Source organism: Schistocerca nitens, chromosome 5 (genome assembly GCF_023898315.1).
Source record: "Schistocerca nitens isolate TAMUIC-IGC-003100 chromosome 5, iqSchNite1.1, whole genome shotgun sequence".
NCBI lineage: Eukaryota > Metazoa > Arthropoda > Insecta > Orthoptera > Acrididae > Schistocerca > Schistocerca nitens.
In genome coordinates, this window is record NC_064618.1 from 261,973,869 (window position 1) to 261,985,923 (window position 12,055).

Below are 12,055 nucleotides of genomic sequence, written 5' to 3' on the forward strand. Positions count from 1 at the left end.
AGGTGTAAGTCAACTACCCTGGCCAGCAAGATCTCCGGATCTGTCCCCCATTGAGCATGTTTGGGACTGGATGAAGCGTCGTCTCACGCGGTCTGCACGTCCAGCACGAACGCTGGTGCAACTGAGGCGCCAGGTGGAAATGGCATGGCAAGCCGTTCCACAGGACTACATCCAGCATCTCTACGATCGTCTCCATGGGAGAATAGCAGCCTGCATTGCTGCAAAAGGTGGATATACACTGTACTAGTGCCGACATTGTGCATGCTCTGTTGCCTGTGTCTATGTGCCTGTGGTTCTGTCAGTGTGATCATGTGATGTATCTGACCCCAGGAATGTCTCAATAAAGTTTCCCCTTCCTGGGACAATGAATTCACGATGTTCTTATTTCAATTTCCAGGAGTGTATATATAGAAAAAGAGAATTTAAATAAAAATAAATAAATCAGTTTATATTTGGAAATTTGTTTTAACATTGATCATTGAAATTTCAGCATATTAAACTTGATTCATAACTAAACTGGTGCCTTATTTAGGATTGTGAAAATGTTTGTAATCTTATGGAACACATCAAATATGTAGCCGAGATTGGGAGACTGCACACAACACTGCATTCATAAAATAACACACTAAGAACGTTGAAACATATGCAAAAGGAAATTAACCACAACCAACCGATTCAATTTTCACCCAAAGAAGTTACGTTCGTAGCGCAATCCTGTCCGTCATGAAATTACCACACACTGGTATACTAAATTCATACTAACCCTCTGTGAAATCTTCCCGAAAAGAATAGCTGAGGGCTGCTTTGATGCTTACACCAGATGCTTCACGTGGTCAACTTGGTTTACACAAAGAGTGTAACTCCACAATAATTTTGATAATTAAAATAAATTACATCGAAACGCAGTTTACTAAAGAAAAACCTGGAACTGGTTACTATTGTCTTATTATTAACCTGATGCGTCAAACAATTGTGTAAGCACGTGGTACTGGTCTCACAAAGTACACCCCACGTGGGTTGAACATAAAGAAAAGTTGCTATATTGAAAAATATTGTCAAGACGAGATGTTATAATCTCACGCACAGTCGCATTTAAGATTGATGAACTTAGTTAGAGTTACTGATCAACACGTGGTTCCACTTTACTCACAAAGTACTGACAAAGCACCTACTGGAAGGTATTCTGAACTTCACACTCGAAATACACTGCGTTGCAATTTAAGATAACATTAGATATTTTAGAGCTAAACCTGAAATAAAGGTGATTAAATTTTCAGTTAGGCTAAACTTAAGAAATCCATCGTCCGACGGACTTAGACACGCGCTTAGCCGGAGATCTTATCACTTCAGACGCTCGCTGCGGACAGACTGCCGTGCTCCCTTCCTGACGGGTGCCTCACAAATACAAACGGAAGTGACCAGAGAGGCAGCTTTCTATACCAACACGACAAGGGACGGACAGGACCATACTAAGAATAGAAACCTCTCTGCTTTTAGAAAGCGTAGCTACCTGTTCCGACGTTGGTCCTACTGTTCTCTAGCAGACAGGCTTGTCTGCTACCATACAGCATGCAACTAGAAATACATTTGCTCATTCATCCTCTCACACAGAAGGGAAGGGGATGACAGTATCTTATCATATACAGTATATAAAAGAAAGCGGATGTAGGTTCCGTATGAGACTGTGTGACATGAATTACATATAAACTGTGTTTTAAAGTGTAGTAGTGTGACAGATCGTTCTTGTTTATGTGTGAAAGTAACACGTTTCACTGCTCAGTCTCCTCCCAGATAGTCAGAAACACCACAGTAAATTTAGAAGAGGAATTTATGCCGTAAATGACAACAGATTTAAGAAATCAACATGAAAGGAATCCAACAGAGACCTTTCAAAATTTACGGAAAATGAAGAGCATCTGACGCTCAAAACGAAGTTTCGCGAGTTCGAATGAAGTCACGTAGACAAGAATAACGAGACGTAAGTAAGCGAAGAGAACTCGTGCTCAATACTTACAATCACCTCGATTCGGTTATTAGGGTATCTGTGGGTGGCGCTGCCTGAGACGTCGCCGACGGTGAGCGTCGCCTGGAAGTCGTAGATGACCTCGATGTTGGGTAGATCGATGTAACCTCGCAGGTATCCCTCAAAATAGGTGATTGTGTCTCCCAAAGCAGTTTCGCCAACCAAGAATGCACTCATATCTGTCACATTGCCGTAGCTGTATGCACACTGACCTTTCAGTTCTACGTCGTACGACGTAGTACTGCAAAAAATAAAAACAGATTACGTAACTGAATCGCAAATACTTGAAACGAAATAAGTCAAAAGTTTCAATTTTCGTTTGTCATCGAAGAGTATAACCTACGATTTGGTGTTGAAATGAAACACGCCATTCTGCTACAAATGGTAGAAGACGTGGTGCATTTTACGGTGTTTGTTGCTGAAACGAAATCCCCTAGAACTTAGAACTAGTTAAACCTAACTAACCTAAGGACATCACAAACATCCATGCCCGAGGCAGGATTCGAACCTGCGACCGTAGAGGTCTTGCGGTTCCAGACTGCAGCGCCTTTAACCGCACGGCCACTTCGGCCGGCCTGTTTTCCTCCAATACTATACATAGGTGGTAAAGTCATCCACTCCCTTTGTCGTGGCATTAACAGTCACTGTTAACATTCACTGAGTGGCACTTGGTTGTATAACTATGGCTCCAAAAAGGAAGAATAGTGGTGGAGATTATGACAGAAATAAGGTAAGGACAGCTGGTACAAAAAGACTATCTGATCGAAATTACAGAGGAGATGATGTTCCAGGGAAAGCAGTTAGAGAATCTTGCAGGTAAATAACAGTCTTTCTTGGAACAACCGTAGGAAACCGTATAGATGTAAATAATATTAAAATTACCAGCAACACCAATGTTATATTATTAATTTCCTTTCCGCTGCGGAATTAAATGTTATGACTCCATTGACGTAATTCAAAGTAATAATATTTTGGGAAAATACCTTGATCTTCCTACCATAGGTACCCAGGACTGCAGCGCCTTACTGAAACGAAGGAAGTAGAGCAGAGGTGTCCTCGGAAATTCTGATCCAGAATGTTGTGAAAACTGAAGGAATGCCACGTTTCTTTACGATATAATGCTTGGAAGTGAAAGGAAACTGGTTTGCAAAAAAAACTTTCCTGAATATACACGCAGTGACGAATTCGCTCATGTTTCGAATCTGTAAATTGCTGCTGATGGGAAGCACACCTATTGATAAACGCGGGAAAAGCCTGAACACCAAGAAGACACCAGACAATACCCCTGCACTCATTCACGGGCATATAAAGTCTTTCCCCATTAAAACCTCACATTATTCACAAAAAGTAGTGACATATTTAAACTCTGAGCTAAGTGTGCGGATAATGCACAGTGTGTTCAATGACAAATATGCAGATTCTAAAGTAAAATATGATGTTTATCGTAATTATTATCGGGACAGTTTTAGTTGTTCCTTTGGCAGACCACAAGTGGATGTCTCTTGTAAATGTGAAAAGCTTGAACTCAACCTGGAAAGCCCACATATAAATGAAAGAGCCAAGCTTGTCGCCAGAGCGGAATTAAACGTTCATAGGCATTGTAGCTCTAAATTTTATGACTCACTTCAGAATGCCAAGAGAAGAGCCCAATCTATTGATATTGTGGGAGACATAGTTCTTGATTATATGCAAAACTTGCCGCTTCCACTTATCCCGATACAATAGATATTGTACCTGCGACAACTGTCGGTGTACTGTTTCAGCACAGATGATTTGAAAACTGAACACTTCACTGTGTACGTGTACCATGAAGGCTTAGGAAAGAAATGTGTGAACGAAGTAGCATCTTTCGTTTCTGATTGACTAAAAAATAATCTCAGTAAAAATGTGGCTAATGATCTTTTGTGTTCTGACGGTTGTGTCCGAAGCCACACGTTTATACGCACGTGTATGGGCATGGTTCAAGCAGGAATCCTCAAGAGTACAACACACAAATTTCCTGAGAGAGGCCACTCATTCTTCCGTGTGATCGCGACTTTTGACAATATAACAGGAAAATAAAATCTCGTGACTGCATTTCCATCCCTTATGAATACATGGAACTGATAGCAAACAGTAAAAGGAATGTGACAGTAAAATTAGTTTATGGAGACGAAATACTAGATTTCGACATTTGGTGGCCAAATATTTTAGAAAAAGTGTTGCTTCGTGTGAGACACTGACAGAACAACGCAATAAAAAAATCTTCTTTTCTCTGAGTAGCTCCAAAGAAATACAATGCCTTGAAAGAGTAAAAGGTAGTTGGCCTTCCGTATATCGATGGATTAGTAAGACATAATTTTCACTCAAGAAAGAGACATGAGCCAATCATTCCAGGATTAATGGACAGCATTCCAGCGTCCCATCCAACATGCCAAGTACCTATTTCCAGAATTAAGATGGTAGATGTGAAGAAAGTCATTGAATATGTGCCTGCTGCAAAGTGATCATTCTATGGAGAAGTGGGTCTTGGCCAGTGATTGATTAAAATTATAGCTAATGCAGAGTTAATCATTATTGCTCTTAAAAATCAGTTTATTCCATTTTGTCAGACCATGCTAATATATTATGTAGCGTTCACACAATTAAATCCTAAAAAAGCAAAAACAAAATTGTATATTGTTGGAACCAAATAAGTCAAAAAACATTGAAAACGTTAAATATCGATATGATATACTCTAAGTCAATTATTTTTCTCTCAATAAAGGCAGAATGAAGTCAATTTCAGTTCCGAAAATTTCCAGTAATGTAGCAATAATACAAATGACAGTATTCAGTTTTTGGTTTCTCCTGAAATGTGTAAAAAAAATACTTATTTGGGTCCAACAGTTGACGATTAAATTCCTAAGACTTTCTCGACAACATGTTGACATGCTGAATAATCGGGACTTCTGCCGGTTGTTCGTGTCATTCTCGCGAGAACGCCGCCAACAACTGACAGAAGTCCCAATTATTCAACACGTCAAAAACATGATTACAGCTTGCTAATCAAATTAATCATTGCTAATTGCGTGTTTTATAATTCTAAAATGAGTTCTTTTTCAATATACAAGGTGTGATAGGAAAGTTTTAAGAATGGATCCGCTAATGCTTACTGGTTTTGCGGGCAGGTTCACGGAAGGTGGGGAGTGAGTCAATGCCTTGTCCTTGAACGCCCTCTGACGGGAAACTGCGTTTCCTTTATTCAGTTCGTTGTGCCAGCTGGCTGAGTGTGGATCAGTTAGAGCTTGCTGTTGTGTTCTGTCTGCGTGAAAATGGATGTCAAAACGAGTTTGTTTGAAATTTTTTTTAAACAGGGGAATCAGCTTCTGAGACTTACGAACGATTAAAAACAGCTTTTGGAGACAATTGTATGAGCCAGTCAAATATTTTCGTCTGGTTCAACAGATTGAAAAATGGCCGTGAATCATTTGAAGATGAACCATGGTCCACCTCAAAAACGAATGAAAAAGTTGTGAAAGTTCGCGACTTAGTGCGCTATGATCGTAGACTTACAATTAAGGATATGAATGATGAACTTAAATTAAATTTATATGCTGTTCAGTCAATTTTAACTAAAGATCTGAATATGCGTCGAGTGTCTATAGAATTCATTCCAAAATTGTTGTCAAGTGACTAGAGACAAACCGACTTGAAGTGAGCCGAGAACTGATTAACTGATTTGTTAAATAGGGTAATTTCACATTGACGAACCGGGGGTAGATAGATATTATCCTGAACCCAAAGTGCAGTCTTCGCAGTGGAAGGCTCCAGGCAAAGTCAGTCGAAGGTGAAGACAATGTTCGTGAATTTTTTCGATTCTCCCGGTATTGCGCATCATGAATTTACCCCTGGAGGACTGACAATTAACCAGGAATACTACAAATGTGTCCTTGAGCGTTTGCGTGAAAAGGTGCAGCAGTAAAGGCTTGCATTGTGGAAAGACAGGAGTTGGGTGCTACACCATGACAATGCTCCGACACATTGTGCCTTCTCTATCATCGTATTCAAAATTCCTGTGCAACCACAACTGCCATATTTCCAGGAATATTTCCAAAAGTGGAAACACCGATGGAGTGGATGTGTTCAGTCGGAAGTGGACTATTTTGAAGGAGATGCACCACAGTAGCATGTAAGTACCACCATTGTACAATTATGAGCCCATTCTTAAAACTTTCCAATCACACCTAAAATACATAGGAGTGGGGGGGGGGGGGGAGGGGGCAAAGAAACACTCATGTCAGTGTCGTTTCTTCCATTTTCGGCTACACGACTGTTCATTCTCCTTTCAAGCAATCCTAGAATCGGTTGTCATAGTCATAATGCTCAGTGCTCTACGAAGAACGTGATATTTTCCTTCCTTGTGCTGTAAAGGATACTCTCGGAAAGCACCTATTGTAACACATACCCAAGAAGCCTGTTGAGCGTTTCTCCGACGCTTTCTTGGTAACTAAACTGACAATAGATAAATCGTCCAGTTTTCAGTAAAACATTTCCATCCCTGTACTGATGAAGTGTTCTTACGAGTGATTTGTCACAGATCTCCCTAAAAAAACATGTAACCTTTAGCAATATCCATTTAATGAAATTCCGAATGGTCTTTTCACATGCAAGTAGATATGGTCGTTAACATTAAAATACTATCGATGAATATCCCAACACATTTGAGAAATGTGATTGGCTTAATTGATAGATACGCTTGTTACTCTGAGATCGTTTAGTGTGTTTAAAGGTATAACGGCGCATTTATTAGTGTCGAGGAACAGCTGCCAGACTTTGCGCCAATGATGAAAGAGACAGTACAGGTGATGGTCTAGTGTGGGAGGTATCGACGACCTAGTTGCCATCTCGGACAGCAAAGTGAGTCTGCCTGAATCAAAAGTACATACATGTTCGTGAAATAAGGCAGTAAGTAAATTAGTAAATTCCTATGAATTGATGTTGTGGTTTTTATGTTACTCCCATATAACGAAAGTAAATTTTAATGGCAATATTAGCAAGTACTATGTATACAAAAATGACAGCAGTAGCAGTAGTAGTAGTAGAAGTAGTAGTACGGTAGCAGAAGCAGAAGTATTAGTAGAAGTAGTTGTAGTAACAGTTGTTGTTGTTTCTGTTTGGAAAGTAAAAGTTGTTATTGCTGTCCATAAAGTGAAACGTTGTAATAATAATTGCAGTACTCTTACTAATGATAGATAACATCAGGGAATAGCAGAAAAAACTGCACCTAAGGGTACCTGAAAATTATAATCAGGGACGAAATCGCTGACACTCTACAGCTGGGAGAGTCAAGCAGCTGTGAGTGGCAACTGCTTAAAGGGTAATATTTAAAACGTCGAAAAAGTAAATTTTAAGTGAACCAAATGCACATTGTTAATATTTATGTTTATCACGTAAATAACAACAAATGTATCTTCTGCAAATAAATGTTGTAAAAAGTGATATGTGATAAATATAATGCAAAAATATCTTTCAGGCAAACAAGTGAAAACCATAAATGAAAATGGTTACCATTAATTTTATTTAACTAGTTGATGGCCTAATAATTCTTGAGTAAAATAACAAATTTCAAGAATAAAATACATTCACACTCTTCTTTTTCAGAGAGGACGCTCTTTGCAAATCAAATATCTGGGAAACACATAAGACCCCTGCCACAATTTCAGTCAGTAGGTATCTCTCTCCAGCTTTCCAGACACCAAAAATACCCCCTTGCATATGCAGCTGGACCTGTCATGGTATGGGGAACAGAAACACAAAGTAGTTGTGTTGACCATGGCCATTTTTCTTATTTTAAAATACTCTAAACAGTCTCACGCTACAGTTTCTCAAGGCAAGTCTCCTCTTAGGCAAAAGGTAAACGTGGTTTCCACCATGAAACATGCTGCAGTAGGCGCGCATTAAAGAGACTTGCTTCTCACTTTCCACATACAGTAGACGTTGTTACTTACCTTGTGTCGAACAGTGAACAAGAAGGAAAGCATTTAACTCAAAGAGATATAAAAAAAACTAAGGCCCTATGAGATCCCGAAGCAAAAGTCAATTACAGTTTTACCACTACCTACCTTCTGAATTTCAAAGAGGGTTTCCCATTCAACGATGTCAAAAGTTTCCTCTAAGGCTGCAAATGATATAGACATAAGTTTGCCTTTCCTTTAACCTATCTTGTCCGAAAAGTATCAGAGTTTACTCCCTCTCGTGTTCCTGCATTTCGCCAAAATCGAAACTGATATTCTCTGAGATAGGCTTATTCCAGTTTTTCCATTCTCCTGTTAAGAAATCGTGTTAGTATTTTGCAACCATGCCCTGTTTAACTGATGATTCCATAATATTCACACCTTTAAGCAACCGCTCTCTTTGGAATTGGAATCATTACATTGCTCTTGATGTTTGAAAATTTTGCCTATCTTGCACATCAAATGGAATAATTTTGTGATGACTGGACTCTCCCAAGGTTACCAGTAGTTCTGATGGAATGTCATCTACTCTAGGGGCCCTGTTTCCTTCAGTGTTGCCTGCCAGTGTGGCCGAGCGGTTCTAGGCGCGTCTGGAGCCGCGCGACCACACCGGTCGCAGGTTCGAATCCTGCCTCGGGCATGGATGTGTGTGATGTCTTTAGGTTAGTTAGGTTTAAGTAGTTCTAAGTTCTAGGGGACTGATGACCACAGATGTTAAGTCCCATAGTGCTCAGAGCCATTTGAACCATTTTTTTTCCATTTTTTCCTTCAGTGTTCTGCCAAACTCTTCTCACGGTATCATATCTCCCACATCATCTTCATCCACTTCCCCTTCTTTGTCTACATTATTGCCTTCAAGTTGCTGTGCTAGTATTAGTGTTAGTCATAGGTAAGTGAAATTGTGTTAAAATTCAGTAAAGGCTCGGTTGGGCGATGAAGTCTGGCGCCGCTGGCAGTGTGTGTGGTAATAATCAGCAGCCAGTAGGCCAGACAGGGTAAATATGGCACAGAGCTGTAGCGACGTATTGCATGTACGATTTGTTTGGAAAGAAACAACAGTGAGGCAGGGAATTGCAGCATTGCTTTAAGTTATTAGGATGTGTGAGGAACGGCAGTAGGCCAGAGATGAGTGTGGCGATGTGTAAATGGCTGATGTATGGGAATAGTTTCTGTCTCTCTCTGACACTACATCAGAAGTGAGGGGGAAAGCAGTATCAATAGTCAGGCACTCTTTGCTTGAGGTGGGCCAGGTCTGATGAGTCAGGTCGGACCTGTGCTTGTCTACACTCATAGGGACCAGTCTGGCAGTGATGTTGTAAATATTTTGTGTAAACTGTTCTTTATTCCTATGTACTTGTCCTGGCTGTATTCCGCTTTCAGGGACACAACACCGGGGTGGGACGGAATGGCAGCTCTTGGAGATCACAGTGGTGTGCAGCAGGTCACTTCCCACCTGGCGTACTGGGGACCGGGCGAGGTGTATGCTGTGGGAGAAGTGGCAGCACTGGAGCATCGCCAGAGACTGCAGCAGGTATGACCATCAGGCAAGCACCACTAGCAGCAAGTAGCAGCACTGCATCCAGGAGGGCACTGTTTCGAGGCCGGTCCTGTCCTGGGAGCAGCGTTGGCCTGAGGGCCATGGGTGACCAGTACAACTACCTTCATCCCAGGGTCGGACAGAGCAGGCTGAACAGGGCAGAGGGTGGCGGGGACCAGGAACTGTAACAGTCTGCAGAATCACAGGCAGCTAAGCGACACAGGATGCGACACCTCGGCGGGCGGCGACCGGGCAGAGTGTGGCCAACTCCTGGCTGAGTGGCCTTGATGATGGAGCAGCAGCGTCAACATAGCAGGAGTTGCTGAGCCAGCTGGAGTCGCAGAACAGCGCTGCGGGCGGCATGCCGACACTATGCTGCACCCATCATAGTACTGTAAATTATTCAAATACACGAATACTTCTGAATTCCACTGTATCACTCTCCACTGCCCCTTGACGCTATTGAACTTTCTCAGCCTCCTGACGAAAAGGGGTGCGGTGGGTTCCAGCTTCAGCTTGGCCATCTAGAGGCCGGGGTTTGACCATTGATGCTCTGCAACAGTGGTGTTAGAAGTGATGCCGGTTACAACAGGGTACCGAATTTCCACTCCCACATCTTATATCTAGCAAGTAGCGTTGAGGTGTGCCCATGTAAAGGGGTAGTTGAGTTGTTTGGTTGCGTTCGTGATGGGTGGTCGTACACATTTTGTTACGTCTTGTCATTCTGGATGTATTCGTCCATACTGGTATCGGAAGGAAAACAGGACTGTCACCTGCACAGGAGCACGATGGGGATGGGTTAGTGACAGTTGATTTATGGGATTGTCATTATTTTGTGTCTTAAGGAGTTAAGTGTCAAGTAGGATGGACTTTTAGAAGGTGTCTTTTGTAAGGCCTGAGGAGCCTGTAGATTTCTCTGAATTCAGGGGAAATGGGGGACACGGGGACATAGCACCTAAGCGATGGAATTTTTGTAACCTGTCAGGTCATAGATTACTGGGTACAAAGTGGGTGCAAAAGAGTTGTTTTACTTGTAACAGATTTGGACATTTGGCATGCAACTGTTCAGAATGTAGATGGGCGATGATTCGCTGCAAGAACTGAGTTTTAGGAATAGCAGAGTGGAACTAATACTAACAGTCGAGCTATAAGCAAGAATGGTGGAAACATGGCAAGCAACGGAGGCTGCAGCAGTGACTACAGCTAAATCTGAAGTCACTCTAACTGAGCAAATTCAGGTATAATCGGAGGCAAGGATAAGGGACAAAAAAAAAAAAATGAAGAACTATCAAGGAGATTTGAGGCAAGGCAAATAAGGGAAAGGGCGTCGGATGAAAGTAAATTGTAGATTGGGGAGTGTCATAGACCGATTGTTCCAGCAATCGCGGCATTGATTAACCCTTTTTCGGGTAAAACAATGGAGGTTGTGTCGGTATTCCTTAATGAAACTATCACAATGGCTGAGGACAATGTGTGGTCGGATGTTGTAATGTTGAGAGTTTCGAAGGTGCGCCTGACAGGGGTTGCCAAGTTGTACACATTACACCATGAAACGCTAAACAATGTGGCGACGTTTGCAGAGCTTGAGGTTGGGTTACGCCAGAGGTAGCAAAAACAGAATAGTAGCATTTTTTGTTCGAGAAAAATTAAATGCGTTAGTTATAAGAAGGAATGAGACTGTGGAGATTTTCTCAGACAGGATTCGAAAGCCGGCCGGAGTGGCCGTGCGTTTCTAGGCGCTACAGTCTGGAGCCGAGTGACCGTTACGGTCGCAGGTTCAAATCCTGTCTCGGGCATGGATGTGTGTGATGTCCTTAGGTTAGTTAGGTTTAATTAGTTCTAAGTTCTAGGCGACTGATGACCTCAGAAGTTAAGTCGCATAGTGCTCAGTGCCATTTGAACCAGGATTCGAAATCTGAATGCGCAAACGTCCGAACTGTCACCGAATGGGGAGACGAATAGAGTGCTGTTACGGGAGGCCGAGAACAGGGCGTTAGATGTGTTTTTGTGGGGAGTACCGCTGGAGATGTCACGTCAGTTGAGAATGGAGAATCCCAGTAATCATGTGATGGCTCTGAGGATTGCTACATACTTAGAGGTGGTAGATTATGCGACGAAGCAAAGGGTGGAGCATAAAGTTCTGGCAGCGGAAATTGTTTTGGTTGTGGCCAGGTAGGGCATATTAGGATGCAGTGTCAGGGTGAGTTTTCATGTGGGAAAATGGGTCATTGGGCAGTGAACTGCAGGAGTAAGAGTAGGGGGGAACTTCGGTGACAGCACCGTTAAACGAGAACGGGACTGCTTCAACTGTCGGAGGGCGGTCCCAGTGAAATTTAGTAATGCACTTGTAGGTGCACAGACGGAATTGTGCTTAGTAGGCTTGGTGAACGGAAGGGAACAGAGAGTCTTGATAAATACGGACTTACCAAAGGAAATATGTACATGGTGGAGCCACTCTCGAGTAGTGAGGAGTCGGATAATGCGCACTGTTTTGTGCGGAGGAGTTTACCTCATGCAAGT

General features: G+C 42.1%; 1 protein-coding gene across 1 annotated transcript in view; it reads right to left on the reverse strand.

Moving 5' to 3' along the window:
• Window positions 1–12,055, reverse strand: part of LOC126260027 (uncharacterized) — a 113,313-nt gene that overhangs the window by 56,148 nt on the left and 45,110 nt on the right. Inside the window, exon 3 of the mRNA XM_049957200.1 lies at window positions 2,015–2,264. Coding sequence (XP_049813157.1) covers window positions 2,015–2,264 — 250 coding nt within the window. The remainder of the gene's footprint in view (window positions 1–2,014; window positions 2,265–12,055) is intronic.